The sequence below is a fragment of the Rhea americana genome, unplaced genomic scaffold (assembly GCF_003343005.1).
Source record: "Rhea americana isolate MKP2758 unplaced genomic scaffold, rheAme1 scaffold_426, whole genome shotgun sequence".
Taxonomy (NCBI): Eukaryota; Metazoa; Chordata; class Aves; order Rheiformes; family Rheidae; genus Rhea; species Rhea americana.
The window spans coordinates 311,137-337,358 of NW_028186564.1; the positions used below are offsets into that span (position 1 = coordinate 311,137).

The following is a 26,222-nucleotide window of genomic DNA, read 5'->3' on the forward strand; positions in this document are numbered from 1 at the left end:
TGGCAGTACGAAACAGTAATGCTTCTTTAAAGAACTATCAACACGAGGAAGATCTTGATCAAAAAGGCAGAGTGTGGGAATGTAGCTCAGCATGCTCTAAGTGATAAGCACCAAAATGAAGCATAGTGTGTTGGATCATGAACTTCAGAAATGCAAGTGATATTCTACAGCTGTAAGGTAAGGTTTTCTCATGAAAAAATCACGAGCAAGTCCCGTTAGTTTATAACCTGTCCGACCTGCTTGGAAAAGGGAAACAGTGACTGTGATTTATAGGGGTAGTACTTGCCTTACCTTGACCTGTCTTAGAGGAATGTACACAAGAGAGGCCAGACTGAGGATGACAAGCAAGATGGAAAAAAACCTGAACACACAAAAAAGGTCCTTAGAGCTACAATTGCCACTCACACTACAGAGTTAGTGGCAACCATTTAGTTTTCAACAGACCAGAAACAGGAAGGATTACAAAACAGTGAATGCATATTAAAGACAGGTCAACAGGCCAGAAGAGATCTAGAAAAGTCTTTTCTGATAGTCCCTGTCTATAGCAGTCAGGAGATACTACCTGGGACATGGAAGAGGAAGGATCACCCCAAAGCTACAATGATTTCACAAGCCAGGAACTAAGAAAAGCAAAAACAGACAAACAGCATAAAGGTCAGACGACTACCTAAGACAAACCTAGATTAGAAACACCAAATACATATTGCCATGGAGTCAAATATTCCCCAACAACGCAGAATTTTTCTTTTCAAATCAAAATTGTACGTCTTTCCTAAAACTTATGCTCTATATGAAATAGGAATTAACATGGGGACATAAAGACCCATGCTACGCAGGGCATCAGACCAGAGGGCCCAAATTGTACTTTACAACTTCATTAATTTATCACTAACAGGAAGAGAAGATACTTGATTTCTTTCATTTAACTCCAATGGGCAAGAAAACAAGTATGGAGAAAAAAAATCTTCTGAAATGTGAAATCACACCTACTCCTACGTTGACTCTGCTTTTGAGAATTTGGAGGAAGGCTCCTTCAGTCTGAGTAAACTTTTCCCCAGGACAGCTCTTCTTTTGCCTCTTGTTCTGAACTAACTGCATTACTGTCAGAGCCTATATGATTTCTCTTACACATTTTCCCCTCAAAACTTTAGATCAGTGGCTAAAAAGTCATTAACAGCTTTTTCAAAAAATAATTTTGGAATGAGAATGTACATACTTAAAAGAGCTACCACTGCCATCTGATTAGCTACCTAACATTTCAAATGCTCCTAGAAAAGAAAAGCAGAGGCCTATATCAAACCAGACTACAGGAGCAACCTGGCTAACCTCAGCAGGCAGACTCCCCCGCTGGGAGTCTCGAGGAGCACTGAGACGAGACTTGTGAAACTGGAGGCTAATGGAGATTCTTTTTATATCAAGCACCTTCAAAAATCTCAGTAACGGATACTCCTAAAGAAAAAAATATTCAAAACACCACAGTGATGCACACTGACCAAATTTTTCAGAGCTAAGCCAACATTAAATGATTGCTGATCATCCTAGAAAGCTACTTAATCAACAAAATTTAGACCCTGTAGCACTGAGAGGAAATTAATCTGAACAGTTTGCTGCTCTTAAGCAAGCTATATTAATGTAGATGTGCGGAAGTACACATTTGGATTGTGTGAGAGTCTACAGAAGAAAAATGAAAATTTTATTCATGGTGATGTTAATTCTTATACTTCAATATGCATTAAACATAAGTAAAAACAATGTTCTGAAATTACTACATAAAGTTTGTTATAAGGATCAAGTAAACAGTCATGAAAATTGCTGGTTCACAAGACTAAAGATCATATGAAACATTTTTACCTTTCACGAGCTCATTCTGAAGTTCAGGACTCTCAGATCTAATGCTTTTAAGTTAAAAAACAATAAAAATTCCTGGAAGAAATCTGATTCCTGTAGCCTGTAGCCACTGGTATAATATCCTGAGAGATTGTAAGTTAGAAAAATGTCATAACTGACGAGAAAAAACACGTAGACCTAATTGACTAAATGCATCATGTACATTTATGACTTGTGGAATTGAGGTATGTTGTGAAAGTTGTTTATTGCTCTATGCACAAGCTGCCTCATCGCCGTCTGTAAATACACTGCCCATTTTATGAACTCTTTTGTCATACATGAATTCTTTATTTATTTTAATCTGTCCCAGCTGTTTTTTTTTTTTTTTTAATCAGCATTTATACCATCTACAGATTTGGGTGCTAATGTCTGTTCAAAGATGCTCAGTGACTTTGAGAAGTCTGGTCTTCTTGTTTTGAGGCTGAAAAGTAAACATGTAGTACATGCAAAAGTTTCTATTTTGCTTCCCACATCTGCAACTTTACCTCCCTGCCTTCTAATTCCCATACTTGCTGTCTGATTTTCGTATTTGGTCACTAATAAAAAATACACTATTTAGACAAACTAAATAACAAGTTATATCATGGTACATTTTCAGTATTGGTTTCCTGCCCTCTTTTTATCCTGTCCTTGCATGAATGGCCTCAAATTCACAGAAGCAGCTCTGCCCTCAATACTGCAATTCTCCTTAACAGGACACAGTGGGCACAGAAAACAGTTATTTCCTGAGCTCGAAAAGTCTGAAAGGAAATACATTTCAGTAGAAATGACATAAATAACACGTTTATCGGTTTTAGGGGAATGCTGTAAAGGAAGTGATCTAATATACATTATTTTCATATTAGCATTGGTAAACTATTATACTCTTCTGCTAACAAGAAACTGCAAAATTCAGCTGTTTTAATTAAGCAGACAAAATTCAATTACTTTTTTTCAAATATAACATGCCTAACCTACCCACAAGAACAAAAAGATGTAATTGAGATGTAAATTCAGAGAGGTGAAGTATGAAAATTGTATTTAAATGACTAAGTAGGGAAAGTTTTAGAAGCAGTCAGATTTCCAAACCTAATCTTTTTTAGCAAAGTATTACCACGAACAGTGGTAAATTCCACTCCACTCCAGGCTCCTGACTTAATCTTCTCCGGATTGCAATGTATAAGCCCTCCTTTGTTGGCTGCAGTTTTTTCGACCCCTGCTGATGTGTCAAAACCTGTGAACATTAGGCAAAATACAAATGTGCTGGATTCTATCAAATTAGCTTTCCTCTTCCTTCTCTTTTCCAGAAGATGAGAACAGATATAGTAGAAAGCAGTAACACCAAACCCAGCGCTCCCCTTCTAACCCAAAGATACCTGAGGATGGTCACTAAAGATGGACACAGCACATTCCAGATGGATGGTGCCCAAGGAAAAGGTCTGGCATACCTACGAGATGCATGGGGAATATTAATGGACATGCGCTGGAGATGGATGATGCTTGTCTTTTCTGCTTCTTTTGTCATTCACTGGCTAGTCTTTGCAGTGCTTTGGTATTTACTGGCTGAGATGAATGGGGATCTGGAGCTGGACCACGATACTCCACCTGACAACCACACTATATGTGTCAAGTACATCACCAGCTTCACAGCTGCTTTCTCCTTCTCACTGGAGACACAACTCACTATTGGTTATGGCACTATGTTCCCAAGTGGGGACTGTCCTAGTGCTATTGCCCTGCTTGCTATACAGATGGTCCTGGGGCTCATGTTGGAAGCCTTCATCACAGGTAATCCTTCACACTTAATCCTTCAGATAGGATAGGCATAATATTAAGAAATGGAGCCTGAAACAGTGATCATATCAATATCTTCTTGAGAAAGACAAAGAATTAAGATCAGTTACTGAAAGTAGAGTAATATTTCTGCTACGTAGGAGGCAGTCAATGCTTTACATTTTAAAAAAGTGTAAGCTATAAGATACTAAGCTCTGTACTAGGCAGTACCACTACTCACTGGTTGCTATTTATTGCTCCTCACTGATAACTCTTGATCACTTGTTTCTTGTACCATGATCTTCCCAAGTTTTTTGCATTGAGTTAAATAGTTAATTTGTTCTGATAAACATTTAAGATTGACTTTTGTCTATTTAAAGCTAGCTGAACTATTTTTGCTGATGATTCTAATCTTTAATTCAGTATTTAAGTACCCCTCAGTAGCTAATGTTAAGAAAATCTTTAGAATGTCACAGGTATTTGGCAGGTACCTGGAGTAATTTTAAGCTATACATAATTATTTTCAGGTTTAAGGTATTTCAGACTTAAAAAAATGTGGAAGTTAGTTCACTGAGCTTCAAGGTAGCACACCAAGCCTACGCACTATTGCCAATTAAAGCATAAATAGCAGCAAGCAAAAAAAACTTCCTCCTATAGGAACAGCTCAATCTCCAAATGTAAGTTAATACAGCCTAGAAACAGAAGCATTTCAGGGAAGTCATACCTTTTTAACAGTGGATTTAAAGTGGTAACAATAATTAAGTCTAACAATTAAAATATTTAGGCAGAACCCAAAAAACATGTCCCCCTTACTAAGCCTCTTGTTCCTATGGTTTGTCTCACACAGCTCAGACAGTAGGAGACGAACCCAGGCACCACACTCGTACTCACTTTGTCCTCTTCCGTCACACAGGTGCCTTCGTGGCAAAGATCGCCCGACCAAAGAATCGGGCATTCTCCATCCGCTTTACCCGCTCCGCTGTCGTGAGCCACACCGAGGGCATGCCGTACCTTATGTTCCAGGTGGCCAACACCCGTTCCAGCCCGCTCACCAGTGTCCAGATTTCTGCTATTCTTTACCAAGAACAGGAAAATGGACAGCTGCACCAAACTAGCGTTGACTTTCACCTGGACAGTGTTACTTCTGGAGAGTGTCCATTCTTCGTCTTTCCACTGACCTACTACCACTCTATCACTCCATCCAGTCCCCTGGCTGCTCTCCTCCAAAGGGAGGCTACTCGCCATTTCGAGCTAGTGGTCTTTCTGTCGGCTGTGCAGGAAGGCACAGGAGAAATGTGTCAAAGGAGGACATCCTATCTCCCCTCAGAGATCACGCTGTACCATCGCTTTGCCTCCACACTAGCCCGAAGTGCCAAAGGGGAATATCAGATCAAGATGGAAAATTTTGACAAGACTATTCCAGAGCTCCCAGCTGCAGCTGACTCAAAGAGTCCAAAAAGGACTGCCAAGGAGATCCGCATCAACGGACAGCACGCTGACAACTTCCAGCTCTCCGAGACTGGCCTGACAGAATAGACAGAACAGACTTTGAACTCTGTGCTTTTTTTAAAAAATTACATTTAACTTTCAGGTTCCTTTTATAATCTTCCTTCCCTGTCCTGCCACCTTCTAATGATCTTTCTCCTGAATTCCCATCCTTTGACTACAATATGATATGCAGAGTAAAGAGAACTAGTGTGCCTGTGTAAACTGAAGAGCAGTTGGATTAACCATGCTGAACAAAGTCAGGTTCAGGAATCACAGTACAAAGTTCTGGGAAACCGAACGAGCTACCTGCTGAATTCACCAGACTATGGTTAAAGCTGCACTGACCCTGAAAGGAGAGACCTTCAAAACTCCTGAAGCTCACCCAACTACTAATCAACCAGCTTGTGGCAAGATGGGCAGGAACAATAAAGGAGAAAAATCTCATACCGAACTAACATATTTACTGAATGACCCTGTTTCAGTTTTGGGTAAGCAACACAAGTTGATCCAAGATCCTAATTTTTCCTGTTCTCTTAATCCTTTGGGAGTACAGCATTTTATCAGTTTTCAGGCGGCTGAACTTACTCATAGAAAGTACTGCCAATCTCTTATGGCAGTGAAAAGTACTCCTGCTGTGCCTGTTTATTAAGTGAAACTGTAAATACTAACTGTAGTTCTTCATTCTGCCAAATAAGAGGTGAATATATCATCTTAAGACAGATCTACAAAGACTTCATCAAAAAATCTTGAAGTATGACAAACATGTTGCAGTGTAAGTTTTTTTCATATTTGGATATATTAAATAAATTTTTAGCAATAGAAAATGGAGCATTCTGAATATATTAGTGTACTTTTTCTTGGAATGGACAATACATTTGTGTGCTTAGCTTAGACCTACTTGAGTCACGCAGTGCAGACCCAGAAGGATGCACCATATCCACAAGAGAAGTAGAACTGCATCCTTATTTTACACTTTTTAGCATTAATATTTTTCTGTACACCTGGCACAAAAATCACTTGAGACACTTAAAATTGATTTTAAAATAAAAAACAAATACAAAAGTCTCACTGTTTGTTTTAAAGTGCCTCAAAAGCCAATTGCAATTAAGAGGTTATTCTGAAGCTCCTAAATAATTCAAGCAGCTAAAGTGTAAATAGAATGCTGAATAATTATTTCTAGGCTCTCAAGACAACCAGTGTCTATTCTATGTTCATATATGAATAACCACACATCAAAATAAAATAAGTGTTGCCTTTCAAAGATAAAAGGCTTTTCCCAAAAACAAAGATGGCATAAACACTTTCACTGACAAAAGTGTAATACACTACAAGACTTCCTTCTAACTTCAGTGAAGTGGCCAATGGCACAAGTAGTAGTCTGAAGCTATCACTGTTCAACTCACGTGTTTAAGCCCCAAAACTAAGTTAAGCATACCATGTTCACAGATAACCTTAAAAAGTAGCAAAAAGCTGCTTTGTCTGACAGTCCACACTTGCAAAATTCTATAGAGAGATGCCTAAAAGTAGAGTATAATCTTTCTGGGACAGTCATTACAGAATTATTCTTCCTTCGGAAACAGAAAGGCGCAACCCCATACAACCATTTCACAGAGGGAAGGGGAATGGAGCAGAGAGATTGTCTGCTCCTGCTTGAAAATTGTTTAGATACTGCCTTCCCACCTTCCAGAACTCAGACTGATTTGGTTTTAGTACAGATACTTTTAAAATCTCTTTTTTGGAATTTAGCCTTACATAAAAGCATTCCTGAATACTGCAGGATTTGTAGAGCACCACATGATCAAGTTATACTGCCTTCACTCCTAACTTCTCTTAGCTGGTCATCCATATGCTGCGTAAGTGTATCCCAAGGAAATCCCCTTGTATTTCCTATGCAGGGAAAGTGTATCCTTTCCCACCTTCATATCAGTATCAGCAATTTTTAAGTATTTGCTACTATAGTTTTATTTTCACACCTTCTCTCAATATTACACACTGAGAAAGAAAATCTTTATAAATTCAGAATCAGTGCAAGAGCTATGGAACAGATCACTGTATCAAGTCTGAAACGCCCATTAAGAAAAGAGCAGCGGTGTCCTGTGTGAAGCAGTGGCTTTCCAAACATCACATACTTCAGTCTCAGACAAACCAACTATTCTACAACTCAGACACATAATGCAACAACAGCACTGTAGTCTCACCATTGAGAACCAAAGCTATAAAAAGCTATTTCTAATTTCAGTGAAGCTGAAAAGCTATTTCTAATTTCTAATCACAAAGAGCGGACTGCTCTGTTCAGATTTTAGATGACTTCTTGAGACTTTAAATTTGTCCTATCTTAAAATAATTTTCAATTTATCGATCTGGTTTAAGACTGGTACAAAATCAAAGCAATAAGAATAAATAAAAAGATTATGCTTAATCTTATACCTTAGATTCGCTTTTCAAATGCCACATTTGTGGAATTTACAGCTGAAGAATGCTACTGAAACAAATTAGACATACAGACAGAACGACATGTAGTTACTTCAGAAGAGCTGCAGAGTAAGAGCTAGACAAGCACCCCTGTTACTTTTACAATTCTATGGAACTGGTGAACTGCAGATGTCACATGAAGTGTTTGAGATACGCCACAGCCCAAACCAGAATACAAACCTAAAAAGACTGATCAGCTCTGATGCAAAACTGCATCCTCTGCTTTGACTTACAGTGCAAGAGTAAGGTAGTGGTGAACCTTCTTCAGGTATATGTATCTTGCTAGCTACAGAGGGAAGGAAAACAAGGCAGGCAAAGTAAGTGAAAGTTTAACTGAAAGGACTTGCATGGTCTATTTATATTCACTTGAACACCTTTTTCATATTCAAGTTTAAGTGATAAATACATACCAAACATAATTCAACCAGATTCCACAACCATCTTTGTGTGTCTTGCTTAAATTATGATTATTTATTGTGAGTGTATAATTACTGGTTACTAATCAAATCTCCTCAGCTAAGTTGGCATTAGTCCAGAGGTTGCACAGAAAATTAAGCACCTTTTGTGCAAGTCTTAAAAGACATCCACGATGAAGAAAACTCGTTCATTTTCTCAGCTAATGGCCTCAGCCTTCCAAAAGTAAGCTGAGGTTCTCAAAGAAGCCTGTCACAACAGTGACAAACTGTAACAAACTCACAAAAGCTTTGTGCATCTTTGGTCTGAATTTATGAACTCAGTATACTGATCACATTTGAGAAAGTTCTCTAGTGAAGGTCTGTTGCTTGAATGTCATGATTTTTAATTGAGGCTTTCTTGGGCTGCTGTCCGTTATGAACACCCACAGAAGTTTCACGTTTGATCTCTTATTAATTCTGCAATGAGCTCACCCAGAACAAAGAATATGAACAAGCTGGCAACTCAGTAAATTTGAGTTGGAAAAAAGCAATGAGAAACTGAAGCATGGTACAGTTAGAGACTAAAATCCCTAAGTTTAAGGACGATAACAGAAACCAATAGGGCACCTGTTACAGCTTGCTAGCCTAAAATGTGAAGAGCACTCAAGCCATGAAAAAGTTCCTTCCATGTCAATTCACTCCTTGACTTTTCTGCTTTAACTGCTGTATCAATGATATTAATGTTAAGGAATTAACATCAGGTTTCTTTAGGCAAATCTGTATCCCTGTATTATACCCAATGTATTACTTGGTCACTGAAAAACATTTACATAGCAATAACTATTTATTAATATTAACCTAGCTGGAGTCAACCCAGACCAACATATTCTGTTAATGTTTTTGTGCTCACCACTTTATTTCTCTCCAAAGGTAAGGAGGAGAGACAAAAGTGGGAGCACTTTTCAGGGCATTAATCTTTAATAGTGATAAGCAAACCTACAGTTAAAACAATTTTTACATTACAACTTCAAAAGGCTTACACGACTCCCACCTCTATCACACTATGTGCTACAGAGGCTTTAGCCAAGATCAAACTAGAATAGGAGACTTTCAGAAGCAGTCTTTCAGAAGCAGATACTATATAAAATTTCATAATTAGAGAACAAGCACCCCACCCCTCACAATGAATCAGGATTTCCAAAACACATGGGAATAATATCTTCTCCAGAAGATTGAGCACAGAAAATTCATTCCTGATCACTAGTAGTTGTTACAAATAAGGCATGCTACGTAGGAGTTAAAGCATTAACACCTGGGTTCTGGCACAAGTCTGCTTCAATACAGACATCTTGCATACTTTAAGTCCCTTGCAATTTCAAATGATAGCTGCATCTCATCCTGAAGTGGCATGTAATATTTTTAATCACAACCTTACCCAGAAGTATACTCTGTAGTCTGGATCTGGAAATATTGCAATTTTATTGCAATAGGAAGAGCCTGGCAACAGGACAGGAAGGGGATAAATCAAATTAAGACAACTGTTGTAGACATTACTTGCACTGTTTTTACATAGCTTCCTTTTTTGGGGTGGGGTGGAGAACAGTCCTGAAATCTCAACAGTACTTATTGCTTCTATTTTTTCTCTTCTCTGCCCCCCTCCAAAAAAAGATGTCCAAATATAAGACAGTGAAAGACAGAAGCTTCACTACTAGCAGAGAAGGACAATCTCAAATTACTCTGAGGAGTAATTTCTTTAAGGAAAGCAGACAGTGAGGAGCATCATCTAACACCATCTCTCGGTTTTGTGTCATCTTTCAACTTAAAAAGTAGAATAGAAGCACCCTTTAAATTATATAAAAATAATCACATGCAGAGGATTCAGAGGGCTCTGAAAGCAGGCATGCCAATATAAGACTTTCAGGGCATAGGCCATCAAGGTAATCTGGGAAATTACTAAAATAGAAACTTACAGTACTCTCCCTAAAAAAGATACTCACAGCTAAGCAGGAGTGTTAAGCACATTCCTATCAACTTCTAATTGCAACTCAGTCTAAGTGCTTGTCTTGAAATCCAGTCTGGAAGTGTCTTTTCTGACCTACACTTTACCCATACATTCAGTAAAAGAGAACGTTTAGCTAAGACTCCTTCAGCAAAGGCCAAAAGGGGTCCATGCTCTGGGTCTTAAAGGCAAGCCTCACAGTCAGCAACTTTTTACTGGTACATAAACCTCCAACTAAGCACAGCTATGCTGCATACTAGGAAACATGGCACAGAGAAAGAGCAAGGTCACACCAGAAAAATCAATGCACTATCATACAAAGAAAAAAAAACAAGAAAACCCGGAAAACCCGCACTCTTATGTGCAGTATATTCAGCTGACACAGGAGAATTTCTCTGAGAGTTTGTACCACTAAAAATACAGATTTTACCTAAACTGATCTGTTTCATCTCCAAGATGACAATCTGCTCCAACTAAAGTTCAGGTGAATATTCAAATATACATACTGGGCCAAAATTAAAGATCCAATATTCTGCCTGAAAGTGCCAACATATTCAAAGAAAAGCGCCAGGCACCTGGCAGGTCCACTTCCTGGTGTACTCTCTCAGCTTTACTGGGAGAGAAGGGGAACAGATTTTTGATTGAATTGGATTATTGAACCTGATTGAACAGAAGATCTCTATGATCTTACTCTCTATGACTTAAGAAACATATTTGACAGTCAGTAATTCCGTAAGAACAGGAACCTCAAGAGACTGCTTTTAGAATCTACCTCACACAAGTGAGCGTTCAAAAAAAAAAAAAAATCAAACAGTTCACATGGCCCAGTAGTTCTAGGTATCAAAACAGCAGACCCCAGGAATGTTTAAAAGCTGCATTTAAAAGGCAAATTCCCATAGAGCACCTGTTAATCAATAGTCTCCTTTCATAAACGTACAGGAATTGAATTCCAACTATGGGCAGCACACACTAATTGAATAAGCAAATCTACCTTCTGCTGATTTTTCTTCTCTAAAACATTCAGATCTCCCTAACTGTTAAATCAACACAAATAAAGAAAATCAGCACTTTTGAGAATACATTCAGAGTAACCTGGCAAAGTACCACGAATGTTACCTCAATAAACAACTTGGAGTAGTTAGAAAGAGGGTTTACATACATATAGTCCCCTTCCCCAAAACACACCCCTGCTCCTCCCTCCCACTTCCTGCCCATACAGTAACAAAACCATACCTGGATCTTTTCGCCCTGGTTTTTCAAAGCGTCTGTCTCCCCTAGAAAGGCAGAATACAAGTTTCAAAAAAGGTTTTTGGAACTGCTCCATTCGTTTTAGGTACGGCTCTTTTTGTTTTGTTTTTCTTCTCAATCACACCTCGAGGGACAGAACCTTTAAAGGTCTAAGTGACAACCAAAATTTTCAGGCAACTTTTGGCAACTAGGTATGTTTTGAAACTTTACCCTAAACACCATCAACACAGTGTCAAGACTAAAACTGAAGTAAATCCTTTAGCAATACATATTTTCACCCGGAGATAATCCATTTCTGCTGTAGCTCCCTTAACTTATACTCTTCTTGAAGCAGTTCCTTCTTTGCAGAAACTCAGCAGAAAAAAAATTCTTTGCAAAAAAATCTGTTAAACTGGTTCCTGAGGTTTCTAGAAACATTACTGTTGGCTCCACCTCAGAAATTCACACTGGCACTCACAGGTATGCCTAAACACCTTTCCTGAGGTGTTTTTATGAAGCTACAAGGCACAAATGGAAGCTGAACAAATGCATGTACAAAATTTAAAAAGCTAGAGTTTTCTGTTACCTTTCCTCCCAACTCTGTGATCTGTGCATTTCCCTGCCCCCTCCTCGCCCAAATCCACCCTCCACTTCATCAAAACTTCTTTGGTAGAAACCGCTTTCTCCTCGGCCTCTGCCTGAAAAGACAAAAAAACACAAGTATTTGAATAAATAATAATAAAAGTTGAGAGTCAGGTAGGTTTCCTTTTGCACAAGTCCCTCTGAACTGATCTCAGGATATTAAGCCCCAGTAAAATTATTTGGGGCAAAGGGAAAAAAAGGAACAAAGACCGACACAAGAGTCTTATGTAAAAAAATTCTTATCAGGCAGCACAGGATCAGACAGAACAGGCAAACAATTCTGTAATAAATATTATGCAGAAAAACATAAAACAGATACTTACCCTACAGAAACTACCAAATAAGGATGCAGTGTTCAGAGTGTCCACACATTTGCCATAACAGGTATATGTGCAATTAACGCTCACAAAAAAAAAAAATCAGATAATTTCTAACAGCAGCATTCAGAATAACTGCACCTGTTCTCATAACTACTGCTGTCAAGGTTAAGGAGGAAGGAAGAAGCTTCACCACTTAGTCCTTTCATTTCTAGTGATCCTTAGCAGAAATCTGCCCCAGGAGCAGTGGGGAAAAGAGAAGGATCATAGGACGCATATTGGCAAGAAGACATGAATTCCAGAAACTACAGAATAAAAATTCATCCTCTCACTTTTTCAAGAAATTTGCTACCAAGCAGCAATTTGCTACCAAGCAGTAAACCTCAAGCCAGATTTTCAGAGGCATCCTCAAGTAAAGGACCTTGAGATACACATCTTCAGTGTTGGCAGGGAAGGGAAGAGAACATATTTTGGTCAAAAAAAGTCAAATGCATGCACACATCCTCAGAGCTAGGAAAGTTCCAGTACTGCTTAGACAATGGCTGAGGTAAATATCCAGATTTTATATTTTATATATATATATATATATATTTATATATATATATATATATATATATATAAAACACTGCCTCCAAGTGCTACAACTGCAGCAGCAAAAGTAGGAGGCTTTTATCAGCTAGCTTACCATTTCAAGGATCAGAAGGACTGATCAAGTGAAACAAACTGATCAGCTGGTTGTCATGATAATTCCTTGTCTATATACACATACACACACATAAATGCAGCCTCTGTCAGACTCTTAAAGAAGTCCAAGAACCTAAAGAACACCTGGCAAAGGGAATTCTTAGCTGTGAAACTATCACACACCTTTTACAGTTCCTTCTGGCTCAAAGGAAACAACACCTCAAAGGATGAGGTGCAAACCAGTCCTGGCATCTAGAGGAAGATGACAAAACAGAATGACCAAATGAAACATTAAACAAACATCCTGGTCAAATTGAGAGCTGACTCCAACACCGTTACAATACCAATAACATATTGTAACAATAACAAGCCCCTACATCTAAAATCCAAAGATTTCACGATGCATCAAGGATTGTACCTTATTTCAATGTTTTGAGAAGAGCCTCTGAAAAAAATTGAAAGAATTAAGGCAGTTGCAACAGCTTCTCTACAATCCTATACCAAGCTTTTTGTACAAAAGCTTCTTTCTAGACAATAAGGAAAAGAAGAGGGATCCACAGATGATCCAGTCAGGCTCCTCAAATATACACTAATCTCGTATCAGACAGCCCAGATCACAGGGTGGACAAGAAAGTTGAATAAAATTGCCTGTATAATACCTACTTCTGCTTCAGAAACTGGATTTAAACATCCTCTTTGGGCAAAACTACCCTGTTCCTAGCATCAGAAAAGCAGTTCAACCATAGACCTCCTTGTCACAGATCTGTGGACTTCCTTGCTACAGGGTGTTACAGATGGTTAAAGTTTAAAAAGCCTAGATAAGCTCATAAAAGAGAAGTGGACTGAGGTTTACTAAACACAGAGAAATAGCAACTGGCTCAGGAAATGCCCCGAGCTGCAAATGTTTGGAAGCTGAGAGTTTATCTGAAGCACCACATTGGTATTTTTGCCCAGCTCTTATTTTCTTGCCAAGGCACCTGCTTTTGGCCACTTTTGGAGATGGACAATTGGGTTAAATGAAGTCTTTGCCTGATTCAGCACAGCTGTTCTTATGCAAACTCAGGTGGAGGCAGAAGAGCTGACTTAGTACTCAAGCCAGAAGAAGAGGTTAGTATCAGGCCTCTGACTGTATTAGTCAGAAACATTAATACCTTCACTATGGGAAATACAATACTGCAAGGCTGACCACAATCATGTGTGAGAAGTAAGTTTTAATAACAAAGTACAGTAAGAAAAAGTGATACTGCTGAAGTAACAGTATGGTTATGGATTTATGGGTCCCCTTACAGTGTTAGGGAAGAATTCAGTTGTGATTCCTCACAGATGAGCCCAAGGAAGTTTTATTCATCTTACATAGTGTCAACATTTGCCTGGTTCCTTCACTACAGGAAAGCTCTCTTCTTCCCTTTCACAGAAGATAATAAAGCAGAAGACGCAGAAGCAGCTCACAAGAGAAAGCCACAGGCAGCCAGAGCCAAAGCAGAATGAAAACACCAACTCATTTCATTTCTGAGATAGGAGAGACAAAGTTGCATACACTTTTCCACCAGAAACAAAATCAGTTGTCCTCTCCTGTTTTTACAGCAAGTGACAAAGCAAAATCTGTAGTGCTCCCCTTGCAGCATAAGAAAGCAGGGACACACACTGATTACTAACATCTCAATCACACAATTAACAGATCCAGACAGCTGGTGACTTGGAGATTTCATCAGCAAATAAGGCAAATGCCTTATTAGAATAGAACCAGTGTTGTTTTAACAGCAGCATGGCTTATACCACCTTAAAAACGATGTGAAGCAACAGCTTAAGAAATCTTTTTCCACCTACCCCCCTTTACATGTCAGCTTCAGTTCTGCCCAATCAACCTTTGAAACTGTCTTAATTAAAAGATGATCTCACATCAGAGGATCTCAGCAACTCATTTAAGGCTGGCTGCAGAGCCCTGCTGCTCGACTCCCAGCAGTACAGATTTCTTCCCCCCCCCCCACCTCAGCACAGGGCAGGACTTAAAGCCATCTTTACCAACGAGGATACCATGGTTGTATTGCCACTCTCCCTGACTGCATTCAGTAAGGGACACTGGCTAGGTGTAGCATCAGGAGGTAGCCATTTGATAGCACCCAGGATGAGGTACTTGTACAACTACAGCAGAAAGCAAGTAGACCACTGCGCAGAACCGTATCGTACTGAAACAGCTTCTACTGAGCTACAGAAAACTGCACAACTAGTCAAAGCAAACTGTGCTGTTTAAGAGTCAGAGTTATTCAGCAAGTATTAAGTAGATTAGTCTGACCAGAAAGTGCACACTAGGACACAGCTTAATACTAATAACAGAACATATGAAAAAGGCAAAGCTTGCAGAGAGGGTAAAGCTGCACAAAAGCACACTGTTTGCCACCCTGTCTCTCTGCACTATTTGACATTTTGTGGCCAATAAATCTAGAACCATGTGTTTATGTTAAACAGAATGCCACTTCCAAAAGATGTCTGCATAAGAACAAACCGTCAAAATGTAGATGTTGAATAGGCAAAACAGAATGCAAAGTCAGTACACATCAATAAACCATGTAAGAACTGGAGTGGTTGTGGCATTTGTGTTTCAGTAATTCCTTAAAGACCTCAGACCTAGGAGCTCGTTCCCCTGGATACTGCAGCACACAGCCAAAAAATCTCTAACCTGAAAAACAGACAAGTGTGAACTTAAGTATACAAGATACAAGCAAGAGGGTAAGTAGCAGCATATATGCCAATCTAACCGTCGTTACACAAAGCAACATGACAAGTAAATTCCTGTAATTACAGCATGACTGGAGTTTAGAATCTACTATCACAGTCCTAACAGCACACAGCAAGAGCAGGATACTTGTAGCTGAAGTATAGCTGTTTTGGGATATATCAGAACTTTTCACTTTCACACTGTTTAGACCCTTTAAAAGGGCAGTGAAGACTTCATGTGGAAGGAGGCAAAAGCTCTAACAGGAAGAAAAGCTGCCCTCATAACGGCCCTAACCAAAAAGGAGAGCAGCTACAAAACAAGGTGTCTGTAAGCTTACAATCCAGTCCAAAGACTGCTTAAATCTCTCCTCATCTGAGGCTCTTATGCATGAATGTTGACATTCCAGTCCCGCGAGCACAAAGCACAGGGCTTAACAGCCCACCACAGGGAGCTCCCAGGAAAACAAGTCAATTAGAAAAAGAGGTCACGTGCAAGCACTCGGTTCCTTTAGTGAATATAACTTCAGAACTAAATAAAAAGTTTGGTATTTATATTCCCACACAAAACATGTAATGCTAGTGACGACAGTTTCAAATTGCAAATGCTTTCAACATTAACACTAAGTTGTATTTTATACATTTATGCATGCTGTCATAAAAAAATGTAAATGAAGGCAGAAGAACTTCCATGTTAAGAAGCATAGCAATCATTTTTACATCAGCTAGATGTCAAAAATGCATTCACTGTCAGAACAACTCAGAGTGACTACTGAGCAAAGTATTTACTCAATCCTGTTTTGCAGTTTTAAATAGTGGTAACTGAAGTCACATTGCAAGTTCTAATAATAATCTTTACCAATGGTTTACTCAGTCATCCCTTAACTAATCTGTGTCCCAGATTCCCTGTCACCTCCTCCTAAACATTGTAATACAATTCTAATTGGTGCCTCAGCAAGGAAACTTAATTAACAAATCCAATCATACATGCAAATTCTTCGCTGAAGTTGTTATTGGGCAAGTCTGTTCAAGACAACAATCTTGTTTTGGAACAGCTGAAGCCTGAATTTGCAGCAACAGCTTTATTGCATACAATGATGTAAACATCAGAAATACCAGGTAATCTTTCAGACCCAGGCAATTTTGCAAGGCTACAAATAAAAATGCTTTCCAAGCGTTAAGTGAGACAATTCATTTAGTGAATGAACTACGAAGAAATTCCACAAGTCCTTTTCATCCTTACTTGCCAAAACAGAACTACACTTAAAAGCTTATTGGAAGCAAAGGGTTACTTTTAAGAGTTATATGTTATCAGTCCCATGCAGAGCTTTTCGTAACTATTAGAGACAAAGCCCTTGATTAAAAGGACACCAAGTGTGTAATTGTTAAAAACCTACAGTTTGGCCCTTGCAGAAACCCTGTTTTGTTTGCAGAGATACAGAAATTCCATGCAACTTATCATGCCTAAATACAAAGGCTAATTGTTCACAGAAAGAAGAGGGGAAGAAACAAGAAGCAATCAGGATGGCTTAAAAAGGGAACCCTCAGTAATTTATAACTGTACCAAGAATGAAAAATGAATGACGCAAGGGCTTGGAAAGCATCATTTACAGTTTAGCAGGAGATAAGACAAAGTAGCCTAACAAGTACAGTGTGCAAAGATTCACATAAACGTAGGAAAAAAAAAGATCAAATGAGGATGAAAAAAAATGAGTAGATGAATTCTGCAAAGTTCCTAAACTAGTATTTTTAATATACCTTAGAAATGAAGTATGATAAAACATGAATATGCAGTAAAAGCTTTCAAAAAGTCTTGATAATAAGCTCTGTCCACAGAAGTGTACTTAAACTATTGCCAATCTAAGTTTCAATCCACGGATTTGATAACAGAATTACTGCATTAGGAGCTCTGTTCTGCCACACACAACTCTGATCTCACTGAAACTAGTGGGGGCAATTAAAAAGCACTCACTGCTCACTGAGTGAAGATCACAATCACCGTTAATCCTATGGTAACGAAAGGAGAAAACAAATTGGACAAAAGATAAAGGAACAGATGAAGTTGGGTAAATTAGATGTGATTGAGCCATCCTCAGATTGACACTAAAAAACACTAGTGCTCTTATGAACTCAAATCACCAAATTACGTAGTGTTCATTGCATTTGTAGAATAAAGCCTTAAAACATTTATAAAAAATAAATAGCTAATATATGTTCATAGGGAAAGTGAAACACAGATGGTAGCAATGCAATACAAACATTTAAGGCACACAGCAAAAAAACAGTTTTCAAATATACAACAGAAATGTAACAAGGTATAGAGAACAGGTTTTTTTCCCCCCACACCTGTATGAGAAACGCCTTTTTTTTTTAAACTAAGCCCTGAGCATCTAATCAGCAAAGACAATAATAAATAAAGAAGGGGAAACAACAGGGAGCCAGGGGATAGTCTTATAGAAGTTCAAATGCATATGCCTTAGCTAAATAACAGCCACGAGGGGGCAGACGGCAATCTACAAATATCTAAAAGATGTAAGCAAAGAATGGAGCAGGATTAAAGAAAGAACAGAAATGAGAACACAAATTAAATGAAAGCAAAATTCTGACCAAGCATTTAGTTATGCACAGAAATGATTTTCAAAGATGTTAATGAAAATATCTCCATTTAAGAACATTTTCAATTAGATAGGACCCCCAGAAAAAACTCATCTAAGCACCTGTAAAGACAGAGGTTAACTCCTGAAGATATTCAGGTTACTAGCTCCTAATATTCTATGCATCAACAGGGCATATTCATATATTAAAAAAACGCAGAATATCGTTCAGTCATACACACATTGAAAGGGAACTGCCAAAATAAGTTCTGGCATTAACAACTTGCTTTGAATCTAGTGATATCACTTGAGGACATTTACTCAATTTCCAAATGTTTGAAGTGACCCAGCATTAAAACGACATTGATTATAGCGATGCCCTAAAATTGGCAAGACACAAATTTCTCCCAAATTAAGTTACATCTCTCCATTAACCTTTTCAGGTTTGTACTGGGGACAGCTGTTAATAAGTACAATGACTTTTCAAAACATTGAATGCCAGCTATTACAGTCTTAATGTTTTAAATAGGTTTGTGGATTCTTCTCTTTCCCTGTAAGTTGGTTTTATATCTCTATTAAAGTTATTTCTAACAGCTCTGAAGCAAGCAATTTCCTACTCCTCCTCAAAACTATCCTTTATTTTTTTTTCACATCTAATCTGATGAAGTCATAACACAGATACCAGATATACATTAAGAAGGCACACAGAATGATCATCAAGAATGCAGTGTTCATTCTCTGAAGTCTTTCCAATAAGCTAAGTCTTAAGAAAGAAGTAATAGGGCATGAGAAAATCTGACTATAACCAAGTTACACCTAATGTTTTTTCAGAAGCTTTAACCTGGATCTCATCTCTATATATTGCAACACATCCTTGTCTTTTAACAGCTCACCTCGACCTCTAGAGGAACTTCGACCTCGAGGAGCCCCTACCACCGTTCCTCCTCCTCGTCCCGTCAATCTCAGGACAGCGGCACTGTTTACAGACATTGAGAAATTTCTCTGCCAAGAAGAAGAAAGAGCCATGGTGAGATTTTACTAAACAAAAAAAAAAAAAACAAAACGAAATCCCCATCCCATGGCCCCACGCACACCACAACCAAACTTACCTCTTTTCCTAAATTTAGCTTAACACCAACTGTGATTTCCTTGTTTGTTACACACTCTCTGCAACTAACTGAACAAAATTACCAAGGAAAAGGACTAGTGCTCCTGAGTTACTTACCTGAAATTTTCATGCTCTAAACATAGTAAATGAGCATTAACTTCTTTATCAGATGATTCCAGCACAGGATTGATTGTAACTTTCAGTAGCTCTAACTACACGGCCATTCAGCTGCTAAAGTAATTAGTACCTACACTGTACACAACGCATTAACAGTGCTTCTAAACCGACTTCTCATGCAAAGCAGTAACGTGCAATGAACAAGACTTGAACAAGATTATATTTACTCCTAGCCTTTGCAAAAGCCTTTTTTCTTCAGCTGTATTGTAAGAGTGGGGGAACTAAACTTCAGAAGCCTTAAACATGTAAGTGTTACTCATTTTAGTAAGGCAATAACCACCAGTAAAATTCAAATTTATTATAATGAGAAATAATTACTAAAGAAAAAGACATTTCAACAAAGAATGGCTAATTATAACAAACTGTCCCCATTCTCCGAGCACGAGTAGCTGAAAAACTAGGCCAAAGGATCCAGAAGCTTGTTCTGAAACATTAACCACCAAACTTGGATTCAGAGTACGTGTGAATCCAAGTTTTAAGTAGTATACAAAAGATGCAAGAGTTGTTCTGTCAGGCTTCTTGACAGGGTCTGAAAGGAGGCAGATTGCTTACACGAACACATCTAAATTACTATGATTTTGAAGGTCCCAGACTTCCAAAGAACAAGACAACAAGCAAACAGATACTTTTAAAATCTAAATGGCACACATCAAAACCAACAGGTACCTGAAGGAGTGTTAGTGCAGAAGTCAAACTGCTTGATACATTCTTTCTACAAAAACAGATCTTCCTTCAAGAGAGAACTGGCAACTTTAAGTTGACTTGAGAAAAACATCCACTCACGCATGGCAAAAAAGCAAGGTCAGCCTCCAGTAAATCTGACTTTCTTCATAGCTAACTCCTAAAGTAACCATTTCAAGATTAAGCAAACCACCTCTCCTACACCTGTGAACAAATCACTGTCTTCACTATTGTTATTTTCACTTAAGTAGTGAAATATAAATAGCAGCTTTTCACTGTTTTTCCCCCAGAACCTTCAAAAATCACCAGGGAAACACATCTTATTTTAATCTCATTACCTACAATTTTTACACAAATGCTGTATTTTAGTAGTAGTGATTTAATTTATACTCTATATATCTTGAAAGATCATTTAATTTTTCTTCTCTTTTGGACATGAAAATCTGCATGTCAACCCAAAAGCAGATCAATGGAAACATTTAAGCCAGACAATTTTGTGTCTTTTACTCAGAACTAGGTGGGCTTGGCAGCTGTCCCAGCTAAATAACACAAGCATTGATGAGAGCGAGCTCTCTATTTACCTCTCCAAATATTTCAAATATAGTCTATGGGATCATGAGATCAATGTTTGTAGTTCTGAACATGAGATCTCATAGTAAAGTATACATTTACTGTAAATAACAGGTCTCAAGAAGACCTTGAGGATCTTAGGCACACACGGGATGAAAAGAAATTCTAATTCCCTCCAGAGAAGCCTAACATCTGATGACACAACTCACCATCAGGTGCAAAGTTATACAAAATCTGGACAGATAAGAGACAAATGTATTTCTCAGAAATTCCCCATCTTCTGACTGATACAACCAAGCAACAATTACATTTTACAAAAACTCAGAAACCCTTTTGAAATGTGCAGGGTTTTTTTTTTTTAATTATTTATTTTAAGCCTCAAAACTTCTCAGAGGAAATGTGTTACTTGCTGGCGGGATATAATGCACAAGCATGCGCTCTGAGGCAACTTGCCATGAAATTTTCTGCTTATTTAAAGCATATAGCACACCTATAGTTCACATGTGCTATTTGCTACAAAAATACAGAAGTATCTTCAAGCTATTGACAAGATCCAGTCTTGCATAAGTCTTAGTTTTTCCATGTCTTATTTTTACTAGTAAGAAAAAACAGCAGTATTACTTTTTCCCCCCTCCATCTAATTACATCTAAACTCCTCAAAACAACCTCCTCCACCACTTCTCTGTATCTGTAGAGCTTGCTGTGGTGAAGACACAATCCTTATATTTAAGCTTAAAATCATAGTTAATAAGACCCATCATCCACATCTACATAACAAGTCTTTAAATCAGCTGGAGAGAGATCAGGCAAGCACAAGCTCTTCCCGAATGTCCTACACACAACTCTAATGCTAGCAGGAGCATAACTCTCGGGTTACAAGCAAAGATTACTCTCCATCCAAGGCTAGAGTAAGCTTGACTGGTTCAGCTCCAGCTAAGCATAACTATCTTTAAGTTCATTCATTTTGATGAGGCTGTCCTCTGTAAGACCCTCAAATCTCCCTCTCTCAAATTTTGATAGGATATTACCAGCAGAATTCATGGAAGGGCACAAACATGTCTTAAACTCTCCATTTTCACCTAAGAGCTTTCCTGTGCCACGACTAGGAGCAAAGCCATTGGTTTTTCACCTCGTGATCGCTTATGAACATCTTGTACTGCTTCTTGATGACAAGCAATGTTTATTATGTCATGGGGTACAAATATCAAAGTTTCCGGTAGTTTAAACACTGCTGTTCCCTTAACATCTCAAACAAATTAGTCAAAAGGGGAAAAAGATCTAAATTCATTTCAGACAAAAAAAAAGATTGTTCATGTCCTCTGGATGCTCAGAAAGCATTAGGAATAAGTCTTCCTTAGAAAAGGAATATGGAACTGTTCTTTCAGATGAAGATATCTGTTCAAATTGCAGAAAACTAAGCCCATCATCAAGACTGCTGCAAGATCAAAAAAGAAAATGAGCAAAAAGAAGAAAGCAGGGACACAGACACACATGCTCCTGAGAAACGCTAAGCTTAAGACCTTGATGAAACACTAGATACTGCAGCAGAGAACTACCTACCCCTGTAGCTTCCGCAGCATTTACATCTCACCCGGACCGAGAGGCTACTCGGTACATACTCAGTACTATATAGCCTTAAGCTCATATCACCCCCCTTGGAGAAGATCTTGGCAATCACCAGAAGTTGATGTCTCCTTTAAAAGTCTTGACCATAAAAGTCTTGTAGTTTACTGCCTGAAGGATTCCACTATGCATCAGTAAAAAAGTATGTCTAAAGGCATTTAATACCAAGATCCGAGATTTTCACGTGCTACTGAGTGTCTGGCTGACCATTCCGTGGGCCTGTGCCTGAACCCTCCTTGTTTCCACTTGGAAACAGGGTCTTGGCAAAGATTCACATAAAAGCATATCCTCCTCCTCCTCAGCTACCTTTTAAGACCAGAACAATGACTTGCAGTACTAGTAGTGTCCTCATCTGAATATGAGCTTGAAAAGGCTGCTGATTAAAAGCTGATCTAATAGTGTCCTGTATCAGTGGACAACACCCTAAAAAGCCATGACATATATACTGATCGTCCCCGCAAAAAATAAATAAATAAATAAATAAACAAATCAAATCATACTGCAGTCAGTAAAAACTCTCAGCAAAAACAAACCACAGTATTCTGAAGTCAGACAGGTGCTAAGAAACATGACAAACCAGAGAACAACTGCACAGTTAGAAGTTTTTAGAGCCATGAAGAAGGAATGAATTCAGAATCAAAAGCTGGAGGCACCAGAAGGCTGGCAGTCCTCCCTGCTACAGCTTCCTCTAGGAACTGACTTTAAAGGAAGGATTTAGAGCAGCCACACTCAAAACAGAAGTCTTTTGCAGACTACCTGTTTTCAATGTTATCTTGTTCACCGTTGATAATGTAACTACAGAAACCAAGTAAGCAAATAATCAAGCAACTGCTTATACAGAGTGTAGTTAGGAAAGTAATGCAACTTCCTAAGAAATGGGGAAGGCATTTCTCCAAAGACCACAAGCTGACATTTCAGAACTTGGATATTCCTATGACAGAAGAGAAGGTGGCACAAGAATTGTAGAAAGAAAGTTTCACAGATCTGAAAGTGCTGTTCACTTGACAAAACAGGTAATATTTCTCAGACCGTGATGATCCTGGACTTAATGAGTTGACAATGCCTGCTATCAATAGAACAGATCATATGAAAAATATCTGGTCAAATTTAAGATAATCATTGAGTATGGCTAAAATTTAAACTTTATGCTAACACAGCATGTTTTTAGAATTTCTTTCCTGAAGTCTACCGAAGGTAGATTTGGGATTTTTACTAATTTTGTTTTTGAACTGAAACATATGCTTTATTTTGCCTTTAAGCTAATGCCAACCTACAGATTCTTTAAGAAGAGTGCTATGTCTCTGTAGGAATACAAACCTGTTCTTCTTCTGTAAAAGGTACAAGTGCCAGTGGTGGCAGGGGCTCCTCTTGTAAAATAGGCAGAAATTCCTTATCCAGAAGGTCTGAAGGTATCTGTATGAAAGGAGAAGAGCATACAAATACTTGATGTACACAGGTATATATATGTATATATATATATATAAAAAAACATTCCAGAGATAACGCTACATACTTGGATCAACACAAAAACACTTTTCTACCAAATCTCTCCTAGTACACCAGTACTTCCAGTAACAACGGCAAGGAAGATGAAGGGGAGGGAGGAAGTTACTTCATTGCAAATTTATTTCCCCAGAAAAAAAAATTCTTATATAGAAAACATCCAATGCATCCACTACCCAAAGCTTACATATGTAAAGTACCAAGCTCATAAAACAGATTTTCCATTTATACACCAATGCAGACCAAATCTGACCCAAGTGAAAGCTAGCTGTTAAGAGCACTGTATTCCTAAGCTTAATATATTAAAAAAAATGAATAAAATGTACATAAACAGAATTGCCATATATATAAAGCATGCATGCATAAAGGTTTTGTATTTAATTTTTTAAAAATCAGTATTTTCTATGGTAACAATGAGAATAAAATAAAAAAATAAGTAAAATGAAATTATATAGTTATGGATTTATTAAACAGGGAACATGGATGCAAGTATTAAAATCATGATTTAAGTCACATTTAAACACTAATTTTTTAACCATTCCATCTTCCGGCAGACGTCGCCTTGAACACACAGACGAGAAGCTGCAGTTGTAACCAACTGAACTCTAACTATGTCAAAGAACTTTGTTTCAAGAATATCTAGTCCAAAATACTAAAGATAAAACCTTCCTCCAATTTTAGTTGGAGGAAAGCAAACTAATCCCCCCCAAACCTCCATTTGAGTATACACTAACAGAAACCTTCTTGCTTTTAATCAGGGTATCTTTTTATCAGAGCTGCAGCTTTGCCTAATATCGAGCCAGCAAAGAACCATGATGACACAGCGAGAAAGAGATTAGGGTGCCAGATACAACACAGGCTTAAAAACATTACATCTGGTAGCTGACTATAAGTAGTGTCAATAGACCTCTCAGGTCTAAATAACTAGAATTACTGAATTCCACAGAAAACGTGGATCAGATGCAAGCTATCCATTTCTTCTATTATTGAAGGACAGCATGCTTTGTATTAAAGCCCTTCCAGTAGACACATGGGGGGAAGCGATCTTTCGGACTATGCATAACCATTGGAAAGCTTCCTCTAAAAACAGGAAACCGGGTTTTTTGAATGAGTGGTATCATCAGATACAACACAGACAAACTGAATAAAACAGTGACCTTTGACAGACTCAAAGTATAGCATCAAAGTTTAAATCACAACTCCTCAAAGTAAAGCAGGAGAATTCTGCATGTTAAAGCACAACCTGAAGCTATAACATACTTAAAGGCTTCAGAAAATTGATATCATCCAAAGGCCCCAAATCCACGTAGTATAAACAAAGTAGGTCCCCCAGCACTGTAGGAAAACATGTCAGCACACTTAGTACAGTAAGACGAAGGTGTGCATGCACATCTATATGCAAAGTTGAAGGCACAATCTGCAAAACTTCCTTCATTCCTTCCTGCACTTAAGGGTAAGGCTCTAGGAGGCAGAGACTTCAAGTCTACTATGTGCCTGCTGCAACAATAAATCAGCCTCTACACTATCTACTTAAAATAAAAATACAAAATACATGACTACCTGAAATGCTCTCATGGGGGTCTGAAATGTGACTTTTGCATCATGGAGAATTTTCCTTTGAAATTAAACAAGAGCAAAGTTCTTGCTCTATTTTTTTATATTGCTCTTCTATATTACACTGGCTAGCCTGTATCTGGGATTTGAGTTCCAGATAAGCAGACAGTTTAAGAACTGTGCTTATTGGGCTGAATACCTGCTAAGTGAACTGCCTTGAATCAGGACAAAAAGGGAGCTCTTATTTTTTTTTTCAGATGATCTGCTAATGTAATTTATTGCCTGATTGTCAAGCTGAATTAAGCCTACTCTCACTATATTAAATAAAATCCTACAGAGTCAAGCAAATTTGCAAGGCTGCAACGAGACTTTATCCCTTCATCATCTGTGGCAATGGGACTGAATATATCAACCAGATTTTCCTGTTCTCAGAGGTACAAGAAATTGCCTCTAAAGTCACTGCTGGCCAAAAGAATTAAACACAAATGCACTAGGAGTGGGATCAAATGGACATATAAAAAACAATTATACTTCTTTGGGTCTTTGTCAAAGGATACTCGATTTACATGTATACATTCACAAAATACAAATAACTTTCTCTAAGACTACGCACACATAGACATCAGACCTTCTTTCTTTTTCTACTCACCTTATTATCCTTTAGAAAAAGTGCCAACATTTCTTCTCTCCCATAGCGATAGTCTGCTAGTTTATACTTTGGCAAAGCCGGAGACAGAGGAGGGGATGTCACGCTCCCACCACTAGACAAAGCTCGCAGCCTAAAAAAAAAAAAAAGTGAAAACAGAACTGAAGATAATGCGTCTTCACTAAGTTACC

The 26,222-nt window shown here is 38.2% G+C and overlaps 2 protein-coding genes across 15 annotated transcripts in view; one reads left to right on the forward strand and one right to left on the reverse strand.

Moving 5' to 3' along the window:
• Positions 1-26,222, reverse strand: part of GIGYF2 (GRB10 interacting GYF protein 2) — a 79,555-nt gene that overhangs the window by 38,594 nt on the left and 14,739 nt on the right. For 13 of the 14 annotated variants that reach the window (XM_085315298.1, XM_085315308.1, XM_085315312.1 and 10 more), the window contains exons 3-7: positions 26,035-26,164; positions 23,646-23,741; positions 19,063-19,171; positions 11,807-11,918; positions 11,227-11,267 (exon numbers count right to left, since the gene is read on the reverse strand). In XM_085315298.1, coding sequence (XP_085171424.1) covers positions 11,227-11,267; positions 11,807-11,918; positions 19,063-19,171; positions 23,646-23,741; positions 26,035-26,164 — 488 coding nt within the window. The remainder of the gene's footprint in view (positions 1-11,226; positions 11,268-11,806; positions 11,919-19,062; positions 19,172-23,645; positions 23,742-26,034; positions 26,165-26,222) is intronic. The other variant, XM_085315304.1, reaches the window with a different exon arrangement.
• KCNJ13 (potassium inwardly rectifying channel subfamily J member 13) lies at positions 3,177-5,175 on the forward strand. The gene is made up of 2 exons (XM_085315313.1): positions 3,177-3,654; positions 4,553-5,175. The coding sequence occupies exons 1-2, from the start codon at positions 3,177-3,179 to the stop codon at positions 5,173-5,175; spliced, it is 1,101 nt and encodes a 366-aa protein (XP_085171439.1).